The sequence below is a fragment of the Colletotrichum spaethianum genome (genome assembly GCF_022836535.1).
Source record: "Colletotrichum spaethianum MAFF 239500 DNA, contig03, whole genome shotgun sequence".
In the NCBI taxonomy this organism is placed as follows: Eukaryota; Fungi; Ascomycota; class Sordariomycetes; order Glomerellales; family Glomerellaceae; genus Colletotrichum; species Colletotrichum spaethianum.
In genome coordinates this window covers 37,696-58,622 of record NW_026054773.1, presented here as the reverse complement: position 1 = coordinate 58,622, position 20,927 = coordinate 37,696, and the positions used below count along the sequence as shown (strand labels likewise).

General features: G+C 47.9%; 4 protein-coding genes and 1 non-coding gene across 5 annotated transcripts; 2 read left to right on the top strand and 3 right to left on the bottom strand.

Moving 5' to 3' along the window:
- Nucleotides 1-4,820: 4,820 nt before the first annotated feature.
- ColSpa_01505 (uncharacterized protein) lies at nucleotides 4,821-5,261 on the top strand (the record flags this gene model as incomplete). The annotated part of the gene is made up of 1 exon (XM_049267717.1): nucleotides 4,821-5,261. The coding sequence occupies one exon, from the start codon at nucleotides 4,821-4,823 to the stop codon at nucleotides 5,259-5,261; it is 441 nt and encodes a 146-aa protein (XP_049123674.1).
- A 974-nt stretch (nucleotides 5,262-6,235) lies between these two features.
- ColSpa_01504 (uncharacterized protein) lies at nucleotides 6,236-6,934 on the bottom strand (the record flags this gene model as incomplete). Its single annotated transcript, XM_049267716.1, has 1 exon — nucleotides 6,236-6,934. One exon carries the CDS (start codon nucleotides 6,932-6,934, stop codon nucleotides 6,236-6,238), a length of 699 nt encoding a protein of 232 aa, XP_049123673.1.
- A 2,392-nt stretch (nucleotides 6,935-9,326) lies between these two features.
- Nucleotides 9,327-9,539, bottom strand: ColSpa_01503 (uncharacterized protein; the record flags this gene model as incomplete). Its single annotated transcript, XM_049267715.1, has 1 exon — nucleotides 9,327-9,539. The coding sequence occupies one exon, from the start codon at nucleotides 9,537-9,539 to the stop codon at nucleotides 9,327-9,329; it is 213 nt and encodes a 70-aa protein (XP_049123672.1).
- Nucleotides 9,540-14,203: 4,664 nt separating this feature from the next.
- Nucleotides 14,204-15,088, bottom strand: ColSpa_01502 (reducing polyketide synthase rdc5; the record flags this gene model as incomplete). Its single annotated transcript, XM_049267714.1, has 1 exon — nucleotides 14,204-15,088. The coding sequence occupies one exon, from the start codon at nucleotides 15,086-15,088 to the stop codon at nucleotides 14,204-14,206; it is 885 nt and encodes a 294-aa protein (XP_049123671.1).
- A 5,238-nt stretch (nucleotides 15,089-20,326) lies between these two features.
- ColSpa_rRNA_003 lies at nucleotides 20,327-20,442 on the top strand. The gene has a single exon (XR_007414234.1). It is a non-coding gene; the product is annotated as a 5S ribosomal RNA (ribosomal RNA).
- The last annotated feature ends 485 nt before the right edge of the window (nucleotides 20,443-20,927 follow it).

Here is a 20,927-nt window from a genome sequence, read left to right as displayed (position 1 = left end):
TTCTACAAAGCACGATGGTTGGGCCGGCTTCAAGTCTTCTTGCCAGAGCCGAACACCCGCAATCTTGTGCTCCGGCACAGATCCACCCTAGTGAGTCCACTTCGTATCTTCAGCTGGGCGCAGCATAGGCGCTTTAAATAGTTAGGTTACCGGTTCCACACATTAACTTCCTTACATCCGATCTGCGCAACCGCTAGGGCAAATCTTAACTGATTATCCTGGACTTTGTGCTTGTCTGTAGTCGGCATATCGCCTCCCCGAAACACATCGCTTATGTGGGCTTCTCCAACGGAATCCTTGTCGATGGAGCGCAGTGCGGCTTGTGCTCAGACTTGAATCTGCTTCCTCCCAGTCGGCTCAGAGCTCTTGTGCGAAGCCAAGTCTGTTTTGTAAAACAGACGTGAGGAGCTCGGTCGTGATGGCTTCGTTGCTCATAGCCTGCGGCGCCACGGATGCCAGCACATTCTAAACAACCAGCGGTAGTCCACTGGTCATGTCTAGATTCGTTAAATATACGTGGTCCACAGGCAGCAGGATCTGCATCAAATCTTGTGTGAACTTGGGTCAGTCCTTGACCTCGCCCTCAGCCTACGTGCTCGTCTGAGCTGCCAGAATCTTGTTGAAGACATCAGAAAAGGTCACCTTCTCGCTGAATGCATTGATCTGTTCCATTCAGGCTTTGAGTTCGTTTGCAAACGAGCCACCCGCACTGTCGTTGTTGGGGACAGAACCGACAAGGTAGAAAGTATTGCCTCTGCGGAAGAACTCCTACACGAAAAGAAAGCTACTTTAGTATATAGACTCAAGATCCTTACAAAGTGTTGAATGGATTCTCTCTTCCTGAGAGAACCCGTGTGTACGATCGTACTTGGGTTAAAGTTAGGGTGAACCAAAGATGTATTTTTCCGTGATTATCTTCCTAACTACAAGACTTGGCTTTCGTACACGAGATATATGATCCCGTACATCCCTGAGTCAGTTTGGCATGAATATACTTTTATCCCCTCAATGGACAACCGAGGGCCGAATATCCAGTCTGTGCCCTCAGGAGAAGGCTAGAGAATGCGTTGAGGTTTCGCATCCAGACAAAGTAGGACAGTAAGGGATTACAACCAATAGAGCTCTCAGGGAACGCGTCAAGATATCCTAGGCGGCCAGGGTCAGATAGAGTAGGGCAGGAGAGGCTTTACACCCAATAGTTGCACACGATAGGCCTATCTCGACGCGTTCGTCACCGAATACAGAGTAGGAGCCTATCACCTACCTTACTTCCGCGCAGTAACTGTGCATACACAAGTAATTAATCAACAACGATCTTCTTGTCGGCCTAACTCTAATAAGATAAAGTCAAAATAAGGATACATAGACGATGCACAACATGCTCAACTCTAATACGTTTTCGCCAAATCGGCCATCATAAACATCCTTAGAATGTTAGCTTCACAGCTAATCTAGGTTCTTTCAGCTAACAATCCAACAGGCGGCAACTCCAGATGTCTAGTGCAGCGCCTATTCCTTATTACAAGCTCTATACAGGGCCTCCCGCAGTCTCTACTCTAGACTAAAAAGCTCCTTGTCTACCAGAGTCTAGTTTTTCCGTGGTTACGCGACTTCTGCAACTAAGAAAACCAGCTAGCGCCCAACACCATGCAATAGCAACGGGCGACCACAGCTTTTGTACAGACAGGGCACGAGGGCAGACAGCTGACTCCTTGGCCACGGAAGAACTATGGTATAAGTTATAAGTCACGTGCAGAAAAGACAAGCTGATCACTTAGAAAGACCCACTGATCGGTCTGTGAGTTTAATGATCGATCAATGGAACAAAGAATTGATCAGGGCCCAATAGACTTACAAGGTCGCGAAAGTATATTAGGAATGCAGACTTGTATATGGGATTGACTTGAACGCACTCAAGGACAGACTTCCATAGCTCTTCATCAATCAACTTCGTGATTCACTCTTTCATAAGTGACTCTTATATTATCCTTCTGTCGTGAAGCTACACGAGCTACCTACGCCTTAAACTGCCTAACTGATCACCAAGCACCATCAGACCAACAAGATTACCAATAAGACTTCCATTACTGTCATTGAGTATCGGCCTCAGCTACCAGTTAGCAGAAAGCACCACTGTCGGATATCTGACCGTAACACTGTCCTACCTAGCTAGGCATGATTAGTACACTGCACCTTGATCCTTGAAGCGCTTGTCTAGACCCTCGCGCCGCCCCTACATCAAGCCCCAATTCCGATCGATCTACTGGGAACAGCCTTAAATCGCCTGTTAATTAGGCACTGGGCTGGGATAAGCACCGTGATATTGTGCGGGCTCTAAATCCGTTACTATCCACTTAGTCGGGATGGTTTTTGATATTATCAGCACGCGCCTCCTTAAGCCCTGCTTTACAAGTAAGTTTAGGCTTATGCCAAATGAATCCTCCAGCCCTGCTTGGCGAGTAAGTTGAAGTTTATATCTTCTTTCTCTTTGCCCCTGCACTAGGGCAAACTCTAATAGCCGATCTTCCTCAATGGCAGCCCACACAACTCTGCCTGCAGCGACCTCCTGCACCACCTCCAGCCCCATGCCACCTGTACGTTTCATACGCAAGAAACACAACACCGAAAGAATAAGAGTGATTAGGGATCCTTGCCTAATAAGCTGCACGCTCTTCCCCCTCTCCACCCAATGGCACACGGATTCCCTACCAAATCTCTAAGGCGGGGTAATATAACGGAGAGACCGTCCGAAGAATTAAACTCTCGGGAATTGAGGAAATAGCTTCATTCAAGAGATTCAGGTAATTGTTTGCTCGGTATTCGCAGACCCAACCGGAAGAAACGAACGAAAAACTCAAAAGTCAGCTGCGCTCTCCTTCCCTCTGTGTTGCCAGTTGCGTCAGCCTCACCCGGTTTGCACAAAACCCGCACACCTAACAAGGCATGCACTTACTATGCAGCTACGTTACTACGTGAGACTTAAAAAACTCAAATAAAATATTATTAAATTATATTCAGTTCTAAATCTTACATTGTGTCTATTTTAAGAATTCACGACCTTCATGTGCTGTCCTGTTCTTCAACATAGTTCGCCCCAATATTAAGAGTTGTCGGTACGCTGTGTTAAAGTGTACGGATTTTGTTTTGGCAAACCGGGTGAGCCTCTTGTAGTTTGCCGCTTTTGCTGGCTCCTTATTAGTAAACCTTCTATCTTCTACGAATTTCCCCGCTGCCACGCGTCCTACATGGTGTCTGAGAGTCTCCAACGGTCTAGCTCAACTCAATGTCCGCACCACTAAAAATCTTAACCTAATCTGCGTTTGCAGCAAGGTACCAGAAAGAAAGTAAGAAAACCTTAATAGACTTTAAATCCTTTGTCCGATTGCAAGTGGAATTCCACACAACAGCTCTACTTTAATCAGTATTAAGCCAACTAGTTCTTACTTCTGGCCTAGTCGGAGAATTATAAAGTTGTAATAAATCCGTCTTTTCTTTCTCCTCTTAGGTCTCTGTCTCTAAAGCCTTCATCAACCAAAATCTTCTACTCAAGAGTAGTACAAACAAATTTTCACGATGTACTTTGCTCTCATCCTCTTTTGGACTCTTGCAGCGTCTGTAGCCGCAATTCCCATTGCTGCCCCCCCCAACCTCTCCCAATCTCCTACACAAGCGTTCAAAGATGGCTCACGCAGTGAAGGTCTCAATATTAAAAGGAGCAACGAAGGTACAGTCGAAAAAATGTCTTAACTACCTTTCCTATTAATTTTAAACCCCTGGTCACAGAAAAGCCTCATATTCAAGCAAGAAATGCAACCGTGATGGATGTCCTTGATATGGACAATCAAGATGCCGGGCCGTGCAACGAGAAGGCTCCTCTCGACCGTACACACGAGTACTATAACAAGGAGAGCACTTACAACCCCCCCAACAACGGTTTTCTGATTGTCCCAAGAGCAAATCCGAAGTCAGGAACTCCGAAGTCAGGAACTCCGAAGTCAGGGACTCCGAAGTCAGGGACTCCGAAGTCAGGAACTCCGAAGTCAGGGACTCCGCAAGGAACTACGAAACAACCAAAAACGAACTCGGGAGCTACGAAACCACCAAACACAAACTCGGGGACTTCAAAGTCAGGAAATACGAATTCGGGGACTACGAAACAACCAAAAACGAACTCGGGAGCTACGAAACCACCAAAGGATACGAAATCGGGAAATACAAATTCGGGAACTGTGAAGCCAGCAAATACCAACTCGGGAACTACGAAGCAACCAAATACCAACTCCGGAACTTCAAAGTCAGGAAATACGAATTCGGGAACTGTGAAGCAACCAAACACGAACTCCGGGACTTCAAGGTCAGGAAATACAAATTCGGGAACTTCAAAGTCAGGAAATACGAATTCAGGAACTGTGAAGCAACCAAACACGAACTCCGGGACTTCAAAGTCAGGAAATACAAATTCGGGAACTTCAAAGTCAGGAAATACAAATTCAGGAACTGTGAAGCAACCAAACACGAACTCCGGGACTTCAAAGTCAGGAAATACAAATTCGGGAACTTCAAAGTCAGGAAATACAAATTCGGGAACTTCAAAGTCAGGAAATACAAATTCGGGAACTGTGAAGCCAGCAAATACCAACTCGGGAACTACGAAGCAACCAAATACCAACTCCGGAGCTTCAAAGTCAGGAAATACGAATTCAGGAACTGTGAAGCCAGCAAATACCAACTCCGGAACTACAAAGCAACCAAATATGAACTCAGGAACTTCAAAGTCGGGAAATATGCCAGCAAATACGAACCCTATGTCGCCGGCAAATATGATGAACCCAAAAAGAGGTACAAAGGAAGAGATAGCAGCCGCCGACACAAAGTTCAGTAAGGAGACTCTACGACCCGATGACAGAAATTATATAGACAACCTGGACAAAGTCTACAACGACAAATGTGGTCCGGAATGCAAAAAGTCTTTGGACTCTTACGAATCCAAGCTGTCCGCTCAAAAAAAGGCACAGGAGAAGAACCCAAATACTTTACCAGGCGACAGGGCAGGAAGAGGCGAAACCAACTCGGCAGAAGACACCTATCAGCACAGGTTGAATCACTTGCGGCTGGCCAGGGGTGTTAGCGGTGAAGATGCCGCGAATGAACTTGCGTCGTGGCACTCGGTCGAATCCGCGCGGAAAAAGGATGCGGAGGCGCAGGCGCTGAGGGATGCCCAGAAGAATGGCAAGAATGGCCAAGGCAAGCAGGCCCGCTAAACAACCGATTAGTCGGTCGGACCAGCAAAACCTGGATGATGATGAGTTGGAAACTTCAAACTTGTGATGTTACTAAAAAATCCAATACCAAGGTTTAGTGAGATATCCAATGTGAAGCCCGGGGGATCAAACTTATAAATGTCGATTCATACATCCTTTAGGATAGGAATGATGAAGAGACTGGTTGGGAACAGCTTTGAAGCAGACACGTCTTTTGGTGACTGTATGAAGATTTCCTGCTTCATAAAACTGCACGTACTGGTAGAAAGTAACCTTGGCCAACACTTATCCACTCGGCAGTATTTAGAAGGGGAAATAGTGGCGTAGGCACAGGTAACCCATTTTGGTTGTAAAATGTTTCGCTTATCGAATGTAACTTCTGAGCTGTTGGCGGTCTCGTCGCTGTTGGTTGTGGGAAAGAGACTCGTTCTTTTGTGGAGCTCTGTTGTTTCACAAGGCTTCGAGGATGATTTCCACGCATCGGCGCGTTTCTTCACAGAGGACGATCTGCAGTTGGCGTTGGGTGGTGCTACTGTGTCATATGTGATGTCTTTCCAATTTCATTCAACTATATTGTGTTATTGAAAGCTAGCACGGTAAGGGCTTTGCCTACTTTGTGATTGAACTATGGGCGGGTATAGGAAGATAGACACACAACGCATGATTCCTGCGGCACCATCATCATGACCATTACCTGTCTTGTCCTTCTTATTATATTTGCTGCTCGTCTACCTAGGCGGTTGTTTCCTACTTGTTTTCACCCGCTCGCTAGCCTGCGGGACTGAACCATGAAATACAATTGGAACCTTCACCGCTTAACAAGCTTCTTCCCCGTGTATATCCTGTCCACAATTCTCCTTAGCGCAATGTTCTCCCTTTCAATCTTTCTAAGATTCAGCCTATAACTCTCAGCTGTTGGGCTAAGGACCTTTAGCAACTGAACATTTTGCATACTATAAAGATCAGTTGTAACGTTACCCCCCAGGCCGCCCATGATATCTCTGCTTTCGCACCGAAATGTTCTCGTTCGTATACATCCTTAACTCTTGCGGAATATCATGGTTCCTTGTCTGATGCTCCAAAACCTTGATCATATCGACAAATACCGTTGTCGCCGGAAGCCTGACCCGGAAAATGTCCAAAACCGTCTTTGTCTTGCTGATGGAGCAGCTCGCAACACAAGCAGAAGCATACCCTGCACCCAGGTCGTTAAAAACCTCTTGTGCCTTGGCCCTGGCGTCTTCGTCGTACATGCTGTATGTCTGGTACACGCCAGTGTTTGAGCACCAGAACTGTGGCCAGTACACCCTGTCATCATGGCACTTGGGCCGTTCCAGCTGCCGAATATTCCGCCTACAGAAGTGCCTCGCGGGTTCCGATGCGTTGGAGAGGGAGGGCCAAATAGGGTTGGCGGCAGGGGAGAGGATGTCGAGCTGGAGAGCCGGCGAGACGGAGACAGTTACCGTTTTGTATGCGTCCGTGGGCTCGCAGGCAATGATGACGACCCGATCGCTCGTCCAGCAGTCAGCAAGAATAGCATTCTCGCTAGCGCAGTCCTCGAAGCGTTGGAGTACGATCTCAGAAATAAATCGTGGTTTATGCACCATGTTCCAGAGGACTAAAGATTCAGTTGGGCGAAGTCTAACTATTCTGGCATGATAACCATGGGCCATGTTGGGGGTTTTCCACAATTAGGCACGGCTGCTTTAAGCACATTGAGCTTTACGGTTATTATTTGCGGGGAGCACGGCCACCTTTGGGCCTGAGTCACACCGATAACGGCTTGGAGTGCACATGGCTACTCCGTTCCACCCAATCAAAAAATCGAGCAGTGCGAGTAGTCGTCATCTCACACCTTGTCGTCGGCATGCTTAACCTAGCTCGGTTGTGCTGCGGGAGGAGCGGAATTCCGCTACCTAGTCTGTGCCACTCAGAGACCCCACTTCTTTGCTGTGACTATCTAAAAATAAATTTGTTTCTGGAACTATTCTTTGACATACTAGCCCGGTTCTTTAGAAATAAATTTGGGAAAGGTCTAGCTTTCATAAGGTGTCGTGCTGTTCTGCTGCCTTTCGATCTCTTCGATAGCTCGCTGGGGCCATTGCGGGTGTCAGAGTCTGTTAGATATTCCAGGATATTTGAAATAAAGGCCTAGAAGCTACACACTGCATGTCCTGAGAGATCCGAGTCTCAAAGCCTCACAGTAATTCTTAAATGCCAAACGAGCAACACAAGGGGTATGGACATGCTGTTTTGGGTTCTGGGGATCGCTGGTAAGTGCCTAATATCTGTCCGAGACCATACAGCAGGCTCATTATGGCCATTACTACTGCCAAACATTATGATTTTGGTTCCAATGCTGGCATCTTGTATAATGAATCACCGCGAGAGAAGGCTGGAATTGAGTTTGCGACTTGCTGGTAATTTTGACCGCAAGGGAATGATGCCAGAGAGCTGATTCATGGATATGAAATAAGCTAAAGCTCAAGAATTTAAGCACTACATGATTAAGACTGTCCAAAAGCAAAACGTGATCTATCTTGACTCAATAATGTTTCCTATACAACTCTTCTGTTTCCCAAGTTTACAAAGCTGCGAATTGAATTGTTGTAAATCGAGTCTAACAGGGTGTAATTAATTCAATGCCGAAAGAATAGGAAACCATACTATATGACAATTGACGCAGGAAAACTTGTTGATAAACCGGGGAGGGGGGCTTGGAAAGCAGCTGATGGCGCCTTCAAGACGCCTAGGAACGATTGTGGCTCCTCCCAGGTCCAGATATATTCCAAAGCCTCGCGAACCAAAGCAGCCCAGTCACAGTGTCACATCCAGTCATGGTGTAACACCCACCATGCAACAGTGATTATTATGATCCAACTAAAAATTTGGCGAAGACACCACCAAGCACGGGGGCCACTGCCCTACCCATGGCCCATATGAGAGACATAATCGCATGGTACAAGCCGCGTTCGCGAGGCGAAAAATGTCGTAGATTATGGTGTTGACCATAACGCCCATGCCAGAGGAGCCGATACCCTGAACGGCGCGGCCGGCGATCAGGACGTTTATATGGGGTGCGTGCGCACAGAAAACTGCCGGCCAGGAAGATAGTTAGCACTAGCAGAATAATGGGCTTGCGGCCCCAGAGGTCCGCGAGGGAGCCACATGCGGGCATCATAGCCATGAATCCGAGTATAAAGGAAGAGCCAACCCATATATAACCAGCGACCGACTGGAACGACGCCACGCTGTTCGTGGTCACAATGGTTACTTCTAGGGAGGAGAGGATAGACGATAGACAGAAAGATGCCATGGTGAGAGTAACGGCTGTTCCCAAGAGCTTAATGACGGCATTATCGGAACTGCCGGAAAGCGGCAAGTCGGTGGTACACGCATCACTGGGGGCTTCACAACTTAGGGCTAAAGCGATGCCATTAATAGTAAGATTTGACCCAAAACGGTATGCTTCTGAAGGCTGAGATGATGTACTCTGCTTCTAGATCCTTGTCGTAACCGCGTTGGGGATTCGAGCTTGTCGCCATTGTGCTTGATAGGATAGACTACTTCAATCCCCGAAGACATAATAGGCTGTTTCTTGTCGGGGAAACAAACAGAGTGAAGTAATGATACAGAAAGACTCTATTGTTTTGCAGTTGCTGCAGGCAGGCTACAACCCACCAGAACCTTTTGCTTCGCTGACCAGAGATGGCTGGACACTAACTAATTCCTCTTTCCCAGGACTGGTAATAGTCAATGATGCATCCGCGATTCCCAGAACCTGCTATCCAGAAGTGCGGCCATCGTCCCATGTCTCTCCAGACTGGCTCACGGATACTGTGCAAATCACCTCGCATGGAAACTTATCAACGGCATTGGCAAAATATCCTATTAAGGCTCCCCTCTTGTCTTCGTTGGACAATTGGACCCCTCGGTATATTCTACGCTGTCTTTTGCACCTTGTTCTCCCTCGGAGGAACAGGCTACTAATAACTTACACCTGAAAAGGCTATTCAAGCCCATGTACCCCTTGATATCGTTTCAGCCCAGCACGCCCGCAGCCGATCAAGCCTTCGCATCTGCATCCTCAGTTAGCCGTGAACTGACAACAGATGGGGGATGCTGACTGGTCTTTTTAGCGCTACGGGCGTGGGCGGCTCGCGCCTGCTTGGCGGCCTTGAGCTTGTCGCGTTTGACCTTGGCCGCTGCTATACGCGTGCGTGCGTGAGCAGCGCGAGCCTGCTTTGCCGCTTTGAGTTCTGTCTCGTTATGAGACATGTTGCTGGTCTGGGTATGTGTTTCGCTGGTGTTGACTAATGCACTTCATTTGTGGTGGTGACGATGTTCGGTCCAACTGAGATAGTGATGTTGGCTCCCCCGCCCTCGGGTGCTCCATTACAGCCGCGGTGTCACAGTGAAACTCGGGCACGTTCCTCTTCCCCTCAAAGCGTGATCGAATCGAACCGCCGGGCCATCAATGTTCCGATTTTAAAGCCGCCACGGCCACGCCGTAACCCGACCCTCAGCCACAGTAGTCGTCGGGAAATTTGATGTCGGCTCATACCCATTCCCTTGCGGCGGAGAAGTTCCGCAGCCGACCGGACATCCTGGTTAACATACGGGGGCACTCTACAAGCCTTGCCTCCTGTAATAGCTGCATTCTAAGCCGTACGGATGCAAGTCAGGATCCCCAACAATAGGTGTTCTTCAGTTGCCCTATCCGCGAAACAAAATCCAATTAATTCCAATCTATTCTTGCATAATTAAATCTTCACCTCTTCCCTATGCTGCCGTGTGTGTATTCGTCTGCCAACGCAGCTTCGCTCCGGGCATGACGCTGATTTTCGGTCGACCGGGATGCTCCGCACAAGAAGCGTATCGTTGCGCGGTGCGTCATTTGGTTCTGCAGCATGCCCTTTATGATGTGTTGTTTCTATGAATGGGAACGACTACGGGGATCAGGTAACCGATATTTGAGGAAGAGAAAGAGTGAGTACTTCACGCACGCCTAAGAAAGACTGAATTAAACTTCTGGTTCCTTATCTCTCTCTGCATTTTCGAGGCTTGTTTTCCTTACATTATAATCGTGCCCACAGCCTGCGCTTGCACATACGACCATACCCACTGGAGAACTCGGGATCCCGTCCGCTCTCCCATAGATAAGCCAGTGAGGGCCGGATTAGTAGTTGGGTCGGTGACGACCAGCGAATACCTGGTGTTGTATGTCTGTTTTTTTTTTGAGCCGCACTTACGCTGCAACAATTTGTGATTACCCAAGTTATGAGGCTACCAAGCTAGAGAATCAGATCTGGTCTTGTCCTTTAGCTCGATCTCTTTTTTTATCCGGGTTAGTCTTGTCTTAAGCTAGCACATCTTTGCTGCAAATTACCTTACACACCCACTTAGACGCTGCTAAATTTGAATAGGTTCATCCCCTTGGAGAAATCAGACTGCGAATCAACGATAGTCACAAAATAGAAACATTGAGGTTTATTGTGCATGTCATCCCAGAACTACCACATATCAACATTCAATGAGTATATCTTCCTAGTAACATCTAGGAGTGTACTGCGGTAACCGAAATCTATAATTAGAATACTTTCGGCCAGGATAGACCGTTATCTACTCGGCTTATCAACTTTTCAGGTCGAATAGTCAAGGTTGCTGGATTCATAGTGAAAGAGTCAGAAACAGGACCACTGGACGAACGGATAAGTGCTTGTATGAAACAGCTTCGATTTATGGTCCGCTTAGATGTGTCCCGATATAGAGGTTTCTATTCCTATCTGTCTGAATAACAGGGAGCCCACCGAGATACTCCTTGGGCTCCTGACACGAGTCTAGGTCTCGTGTCTCAATAGACTTGTTTTTGTCTTGAAGGCCTAAACAGGGTCTCCGGCCAAGTAAAACTAGCCCAGGGAACAAGAATACATGCCGACTCTTATCTATAGCTGACACGCCACAATGTATGGCCAATGACTGTAGACAAAGACTTAAAGCCTTGCAGAACGCACTTTTCAAACCAAAGTTCCTCGAGGGAAACATGGTGCTGGAAGGCTTACAGCAAGCGAAATGCTCAAAAGTTTGAGCTCGCCGGATGAGACTGTCGCGCTCAGGACGCTCATGAATTGGAACAAACTTGTGTGAGCGGACCTTTACCTAATGAGGCTCGCTCGAACAAACGTGGATGAATAGAAAGACGTCACTATAGTAAGAGTGTAACAACTCACCAAGACAATATCGCATTGTTAACCTTCGCGCACAACGACGTGGAGATAAGACGGTGTGCACTAGGCTTAAGCAGGAGCAAGCGAGAGTGCGCTTTGGTGCTGAGTGAGGTACTATACAATTGTCGTGCAGCTAGCTGGCTGATGGCACGTCATGCTTCACCACTCTTCTCCCAACCGTGCCATCGCGTTGCTCTCTTTTCGCCAACCCTAACAACAGAATAGAAAACATCATCTCCTAGAGCGGCCGATTCCGAGTCTACTATATTGCGGCCGAGCAGGCACTAGAGCTTATGGGGCTTAGATATGTGCTTGGCCGTTACCTTGGCGCCGCAAGAAGCCTGGGTCTAGATTAGGATCACGTAATTACGATTCTCTTGTGCAACCTCCTTCGCTTCACAACTAGGCCTCAATGCGATTTAGCTTTATCCCGCGTAAAATGTGGGCTATAGGCCACACGCATCATGCCGCCGTTGTCTTCTGGGAGGCAGGCAATTGTGGAAGCGCCTTGAATTTTCCGCCTTCAGGGTCTTCTGGGACCCAACGCGACGCTAAGAGCAGGTGCCAAACTATTAGTTGGGCCTGTTCCGGTCTACCCTCCTTGGATCTCGTCGACCTCGACAACGTCACTTGATCGATGGATCAAGCCTAAGACAATTCCGTCCCCCATATCATCTAGCAGCAATACAGTTTTGAATTGAAAGTAGTTGTCACTCTTCGCTAGTATAGCTATGTAAGTCTTTGTTTCTGGTTGCTGTGGCCTCAACGACGGTGATGTCAGTTATGCGACATCAAAGAGGAATGATATCGTTTGTGGCGTCAAAGTGTTGAGCAGAAGAGCCCCGTCTGCTCCAGTGCATCAAACCTAAACGGCGAAACAATCTGACGACAGCCAGTGAGCATGAGCTCATGAGTAAATGACGATGCCTCAGCCACTCACACATGGCTAAGAGTTGAACAGCTCGTGACTTGTCGCCACGTGAAGCAGAGGCTCGGGAAATAGGAGCAAAGAAAAGAGATTCTGCTGCTGCAAGAAGTTAAATACATAGCTAACAAAGCTATAAGCTTAAGCCGGTGACGCAAAATGTGCCAGGGTCACCAACGGCCAAGCTACTTCAACAGCTCTCGTAAGGGTTCGCCAAGAGATAAGATTCCATGACCGAAGCTGGTGATTTCCCTCATACAAAAAAACTAAACGTGAAGGAAGCAAAAAACATACAACACCAGGTATTCGCTGGTCGTCACCGACCCAACTACTAATCCGGCCCTCACTGGCTTATCTATGGGAGAGCGGACGGGATCCCGAGTTCTCCAGTGGGTATGGTCGTATGTGAGGGTTTTGTCCAAGAATAATCACTAAGACGAACACAGTACATAACCTGGCGTCCTGAGTTGTATGATTTGTAGAGTTGAGGCGGTTAGGTGAATTGATGAGAACGTACGACGAGACGACAGCACAGAACCACCCGCTGTGGCCAACTCTGCTTAACTGGATGTCACTGGAGGTGAAGAAGAGTCAGCTGATTTGCCTTGGTTGTGGTACGAGCGGCGATTGAAAGCTGATTAGGTCGCCTAATGGATAAGGGAAGGAACCAGCGTCTGGCAGTTGTAATAAAACGGCTGTTCGATATCAAGAAAGACGGTAGCTGGCATTTGTTTGCCAAGATTGCTTTGTCCGATTGGGAAAGACCCGTAATCGGTGGGATAGATAAGAATTCAGAGCTGGTCGTCGCACTCAGCAATATGATATCTCCGGTCTTCGTTATCATTCCACGTGGCTGGTTTTATGGTAGATTGGCGCTTCTTGAAATATTCTGCACGGACTAGTAGCGGTGGTGTTTCCTCCACGAAATGCAACGAGAGTATAGGTAGCGTAGCAATAATCAAAGGTTAATCTGATCTTCATGAACGGCAGTCTATACGGTGCAGGCAAGGTTAGCTTGGGAAATGGAATTGATGGCCAGCCGCCACCAAAAGCTTGATATGGGGTGAAGCAAAGTCTGGCCCAGTTTTCAAGGAAAACCCAACACTTTTCCACGGTTCCTTTGTTTCACACCTATCGACCGAAGAGGTCTTCCGTAAGAGGCATTTAACTCGGGAACCTGATGAAAGAACATCAAGAATCGTTTGTACTATGGTATATTTGATCAGAGAATTTGTTTCATACGGCAAGTAGGCCCACAGCGGATCGGTGGTGTGCCAGAGCATTCTGGAACGCACAATCAGCGCTATAGTGGCTTTGGCCCGCGTTGCCAAAGTATCCCGCGAATGAGGCGAGCGTAACGAAAGCATCGATTTCCGTCGGTAACAGGAGGTAGTGAACGTTCAAGCTGGCCTGGGTCTTGGGACGTACAGCCTTGGCCCACTGGTCAAATGTTATGTTGACTAAGGTATAGTCGCGCAGAACCATTGCACACTGAAGAACGGCACGGATTGGAGGCAGCTCCCCAAAGCAGCAGAAAAAGGCCTGTTCGAGCTGAATAGCGTCGGTGGCATCGCTCGTACGAGCTGATGTTCACATCCCTGGCCTTGAGCTCGGTGGCGAGGCTGCGGGCTAACTTAGAGCGCAGGCCGGAACGGGAGATGACGCAAAGATTTCGGGCGCCCATGGCGACGAGCATGCGGTCAAGCTTCGTCCGATGCCGCCAAGCCCGCCGACAAGAAGGTATATGGCGCCGGGACGGAGTGTGGCATTAGGAGAGGAAGCCACGATGCTCAAAATGTTTGGACTCCGCACCGGCACTGTAATGTCGTCCGTCCATGAGAAGAGCAGCTTGCCAGTGTGTCGGCCTGTCTGCATAAGCCGAAAAGCCTCATGAACGTCGCTGATGGGGACTTGGCGGCACGGGCAGGTTTCGTAATGCCTCTCCGGGGGTAGTCGAGTGCGCCATCCAGGAGCCTGCCCGTAAGTTGAGTATTGCCGCGAATGATATTCTCGACATCAAAGACTGTGTATGTTGCGCTCACGTCGTTGCCGGGACGCGGCCGCACGCTGTCCAGGACAGCTTTGTCAACTTCGATGAAGGTTCCGCCGGGAGCGAGGCACTGCCATGTCTGGCGCAGCAGTTCCCCAGATGTCGAATTGAGGATCAGATCAACACCTCGCTGATTGGTCATATGCTTGATTGCCATGGCAAAGCTGGTGTCGCGGGCGCAGAGCACATGGTCACCGGGAATGCCGTAGAGACGCCTAATGTGCTCGCGCTTGGGGTCTGGACCCACCGTTGCGAAAATCTCCATAACAAAGTGCTCCGCGCACTGGATGGCGACCTGGCTGAGGCTCCCAGCCGCCGCGTGGATGAGCACTGTCTTGCGAACCCCTGGTGTCTCTTCCGTCTCAATACGCACAATGCGCACGAAGGCGTTGTATGCGGTGCAATGCACCACAGGTAGCGAGGCGGCCTCAGTGAAAGACATGGAATTTGGGATGCGTCTGCACGCCGACGCCTTGATGCGTATTACTGATGAGTGCATTCTGATGGCCAAGCATACGACGCGATCATGCACGTCCAAGGTCATGACACCTTTTCCTATACGCTCGATGATACCGCTACCATCTGCACCTTCCATGGTGCCCATGACGCACCCCGTGGCAACCATGATGTCTTTGAAGCTGGAGTTTTCCGTTAGCCGTGCCTATCACTAGTTTTGGAGGTCACCGATCACATACTTTAGACTAGACGCGTGCACTTTCACTTCGACTTCATCATCAGGTAGATTGTCCGCCAATTCATCGCAATACTGCACAAAGTGTAGCGTGTCGAGCTGGCCACGCTCAGCAATATCAAGTTTGATGACTGATATCGTAGGGGAAGTGGTCGTTAAGTCTTTCGTTGGCGTCTTTGAACAAGTGGTCTCCCTACAGGGCAAGCCAGCATTGTCCAGTTTCACCATTTCGATGTCGCAGTTCTGCTTCTCCTGCAAACAGTTGCTCAATTCTACGTTAGGGACAACACGCGAACAAAAGGCCGCGGGCGAGCAATGGTCATTATCGCCAAGTGTCTTGAGTTGGTATTCATCGTCTCTTATGTCGTTCAGTGCCAAGTGAAGTGTTCGTCGGACAAGCAAGCCTGAAGCGGCGAGTGATACGCTACATCAACCTTAAGCTTGCGGTTGAAGATGGCTGCCTTTGTAAGAAGGGTGCCGGCAGTCTCAACGGCCTTCTTGTCTCCTGAAAGCGTGACGCTTGATGGGGAGCTGACACAGCCAACCACAACCACCCCGTCAGACCGCGGCACGCGTTCTACCAGAGCCTGAGCATCTTTTTGAGATAGACCGCTTGCGAGCACCGGCTGCGATCATGGAGCCTCGGGGCTGTTTTGATCGTGCGTCGACATTTCCCCGCCAGTAAGCCGCAGTCCAAGCATCCTCTTCCGACAAGACCTCTAACGCGTCGGCAGCCCCAAGTCCTCCGCTCGAGTGACCAGTTACAACAGTTGGCGTGATATTCCACCAAGCCAAGAGATCCAGCAGTGCCACTTATAGAACGGTGCAAAGCGGTTGACTGAACTCGGCCTTGTTGAGGTCGGAATACTTCACCCTGGCTCCCAGCTCTTGGAGGACCGACCACTTACACCCGAGCAATCGCCGGAGAAAAGTGTGGTCCGGTCAATGCTCCGCCAGAAGATGTCGTACCTGAGCAGATCCATGCCCATACGTGCCCACTGCGCACCTGGGCCTGTGGAAATCATGCCAATGCGCAGCTTGCTGTCTGCTGTGAGCGATGCCGCTGCCGCTCTGCGTATCATAAAGCGTGGGTGGGTGTCCCCCATGTCACCATTTGGTTGCCGAGGCGCGAGCTGGCTGCAGAGCTTTTTGATGTTCGACACGACTGCAAAGGATCGACATGCCAGCTGGGCTCTTTTGGCACCCGGTGTGAATGCCAGCTGCTTGAGATATGCCGCTCCCTCTCGTGGGGACGAACGAGTGGCATCGCGCGACTTGCGCAGGTGCGTGGCTAAGCTGGTAGCCTGGCGTATGACACCCTCCTTGTCACCGGCGCTAACGACGATAAGCTGATGATCCATAACGGCATATTCATTGCGGGTAAATTGTCTATCGCGACTATCATCTTGAAGCTTGCCATATTCGTCACTGTCATCAAGTATAGCGTGGGCGATGGTGACGCTGGCCTTGAACGAGCTCAGACCGATGCGACGAGGTCCTTGTGTGGTTGGCCACGGCGTTAACTCCTCGGAAACCGCCGTTTTCCATTCTTCCCATTTGATGCCTTAACACAACCACCCTGTTAACGAGCCACCCCCACATCCGAGCCACCATCGGCAACACCATCACTACCACTATCACCACTTATTTCACTCCCTCTTCCACCCACCCAGATGCAACTTTCGGCTTCACTAGATAATTCAGATGCGCTGGATTCATCTAGACTATCTGTATCGCCGATATCCGTATTTTGCGCCCACTGGATATAGGCTATTGTTGCGAAGGTGCTATTAGGAGATGTTGGGACCTTTTTCCTCTTGCCCTTGTGCTGGTTATCTAGACAGGCCTGTAGATCGCTGGCTTGTTGCTCTACAATTGCTAGTCTAGATACCTGCTTATTATATCCCTTTTGTAGCTTTCTAGATAGGTGACGGATAGTATAGGTATCTAGGGTATTCTTGCCTAGCTGGTTAAATAGATGTAACTGATGCCGTAGATCAGTAGAGTGATAAGGGGTTAACCATGGGATAGCAGATACTGCCTTATCCTATTACTAGCTGCTGCTTTGCTGGTTAGCTGGCTGGCTAGATGATGCTTTTAATACTAGGGAGTTAGATAAAGGGCGCTATATAAATACTAGCTATAACTTAGCTTATTTCTAGCTAGACTTTATGTTCTAGGTTATTATTACTGTTTTATACATATTAAAATAATAGTCTAGAAATGCCTTTTTATTAGTAATAGTTAAGTCACTTATCTAGTTACCTAGACTTTTAACCTTTTTCTAATATACCTGCTTTAATAGGCTAAAGACTAATACATCTAGAGGCTAAAGGACAATAGAGGAATATAGTAATAAAAACAGTAGATAGATGTAATACTAAAAGCATTACTATATAAAGTCTGTTGTTATATAGCTATGATAGCCGTCTAGAATTAGTAGCCTGGCCTTATCTAGCTAACTAGGTATAGTCCCTAGGATAAAGACCTTCTTTAGCTACTTAAAAGTAGTCTAGTCATTCGTCTAGCTATTATCTAATGCTGTAAAGTACTAGCCAGCATATCTAGATAAGTTGAATGATAAGAACTACTAAGCCTAGACTAACTTACCCTTATATATAACAAAGGGAAGTAAAGAGGTCTTAGCAGCAAACACACACTCAATTAATAATATCTATACTCTAGATCTAGGCTATTTTTTTTAGATATATTACAATAACACAGAGCTTAGCACTAGCCCATTACTTCCTTTGTTTTCTATAATACTAGTCTTATCTATATTCTATTAGTTAGATAGATAGATACCTTTAATTACTAATAGATCTAGATAACTAAACTATTCTTAGATAGTATTTATAGTATAGGCTCTATATTACCTAGAATCAATCGATCAGCATCTTTAGGTCTTGATTAATAGGTATTGCTACAAGAATCAAGCTATTTATCTCTTCCCTAGAGGTCACTAAGTATCGCCTATTATACGCTCTACTAGGCCCTTTACTTACTGATAGGTAAGAGCACTGCCTAAGGCAACTTAGGTAGATATATAAGTAGCCAGATTAGCCTCCTGTGACTGCGATAATCGCTGATAATCAACCTACGCAGTATTTCTGCTTTGCCTGCCGTGCAGCCAATGCTGAAGGGTCTGGTATAGTATACCCCAGTTACGAGCAGCCTGGCGGATAAGGCAGCCATCTGCTACGTCTGCAAGGGCTCGTTAAAGCTCAAACTCAGTGTATTGCTTCATAGTGTAATAGAGAAGGTATCCTAAAAAGATGGCGTTGTTTGGCGACAAATAGCAATTGTTGTGATAGTTTGAAAAAAGGGATGTTCTTGACGATGCAGCAATTTCGGATGGCTTGGATGTGGGGGTGGCTCTCTTGTGGGGTAGGTGGGTTAGTTCAACTACTTGACGCCATTTGTGAAATAGTGGAGAAGCTACCCAAATACAGACAATGAACAAGACAATGAAATAATCAAGAGATGTAACATACAATTAGCTTAGCGAAAAGGTTTGTTACTACTAAGACTGACTATTTATTTGTCCTTGGCTTTCCTCTACTGGTTGTATCTTATCACTTTAAAGCGTTTGTGTACTCTACTTCTCCCTGTTATATATCCTCTTTATTGCATTATTGTGGCCCGTTCATTTGCATCTCCTGGTTCTCCGCCCTCCGTTCTTGCTTCTTCAAGCTAAGGCATTGACGTGTTGTAGCCAAGCGGAGTGAACACAGACTTATTTGGCTTGATATACATTCCCATCATCTTTGCACATAGTGGTCTGTTGGTGACAAAGTGGCTGAATGACAACAAAAACAGAAAACTATAAAGTCCTATTCCAGAATGTTTATCGCCGTGCAGACATGACACTGCTGACTTGGACAGCCATTTTTACACTCTTCCACCTCAGTGTTACCTCCACAAGTAACACATGCGCACGTCCAAGAAATTAACCTCAGCCAATACACCCTCCACACGCCCTTCCTTTCCCGAGCATTTCCCTGGGCAACAGCGTCAGCGAACCATTAAGTAGATGATTTGGGACACACTGGGAGACTGTGATGATGTTGCTGGCGTGGGCTGGGTACGGCTGAGGATGAGGATCTGGACCTGTTGCAAGCTGGTCTTTTTGCTTGTTGTTGTTCAAGATGAGGATTCTTTTTTTACTCTTCTTTATATTTCGGGTTTTCAGTGAACAACACACACCTATCTGACCGTTCGTCCGCCCCAAAAGGTGCATTGTTTTGTCACCAAATCGCTCAGCTCCACCCTCGGCCAGCAAAAAGAGCAGGTATCTCCCTCGGACTATGGCGCAGCGCGGTGTGATGTAGTGTAAGCAACAACCCAGAGAGCAATGTGCTTACCTGTGCTTCCTTTAACGTCGTGACAAACAAGTTCGATAACGACTGCGCGCCATCAACAACTCCATTCCGAAGTGCCCGTATCTCTGTTAGATGTCGATTCTGAGCCATAACAGTTGCCCTATTTAAAAGTCTGCAACCCAGACACCAGCTTGATAGCCAATACTAGAGCCCACGGCTTTGAGTACCAGCAGCGTGAGGAGCAAAACCACGCCCCGGACCCCAAACGCCTGCGAGACGGAGATGCTGTTTCTGAAGGCGACTAAGTCAGTGTTGCATTGAGTTGGTAAGGAAACTTGTCGCAGCCCTTGTTGACACTTCTACGAGCTGGAGTCTAAGGAAACAGAGTGACCCAATTAAATGCTTCCCAGTGAAATTTGTCGAGGCCAGTCACCGTCCCATTAGGGCAGGATTCCAAGCTCGTTCCCGTCCGTAGGAGCCTGCACGTTGGTTATCGTTCAAGAAAAGATGAAAAAAATTACAAACATGAATGGAAAGAATCATTCCACAGATTTGCTTCCCCTCCTTCGTAGCGACGGTGGCACAACCATGGACATTACATACGAAAAAGTTACCACCGGGCTTGATCGATTCCCAAGCTGAGGTGGCTCGTGCATAAGCTGCAGTCTTATGTAATTCCCCGCTTCTCTTAGTGCTGATGCAGGTAGTGATGGGATCTCTGTACTGTGTCTACCTTGCAGTAGGTAATCATCCGTCCAGTATCCGGTTCCAATGTAGACAATGATATCTCAACAAGAGTAGCAGAAAGTTTGAGCCCTTTATATTTGTCTCAAAAGTCGAAAGAAACTACATACGACCATACCCACTGGAGAACTCGGGATCCCGTCCGCTCTCCCATAGATAAGCCAGTGAGGGCCGGATTAGTAGTTGGGTCGGTGACGACCAGCGAATACCTGGTGTTGTATGTCCTTTTTGGTTGTGTGACATCCGACCCTTAGAAAGCTGGACTTGAATCCTTAGCATGTACCTGAAAGGTGTTAACACCCTTGAAGCAGCCTGTTCTATACGGCTTGACTCAGGTTGGTCCTCGAGTAAACCCATCCTTGATGGGGTTTTGTGCCGAGTTGTTCTGGGACTTACAGTGCTCTTGTCAAGCGAAAACCAATTGGTTGTCAACTCCAGGGCTTGGTTAAGGATGTCTCATTGTTGACAGGGTTTCACTGCTCTTTTTCCAAGATTGTTATCAGCCTTTCGGCTAGCATTACGGCTACTGCAGTAAGAACGAACGGCGTCACAGAATGGCATACATGGGTGGGTCCCTGCAGATGTTTTTGAGCCATGAGCCCCACGCCTGTGGAAGCAGCCTACTGTATTTACTTGGGATATGTTTGTGCATAAACCCAGGCAGACAGAGGGTGGCGTGGGAAAGACAGCTATCGGCCAGCAGCTAG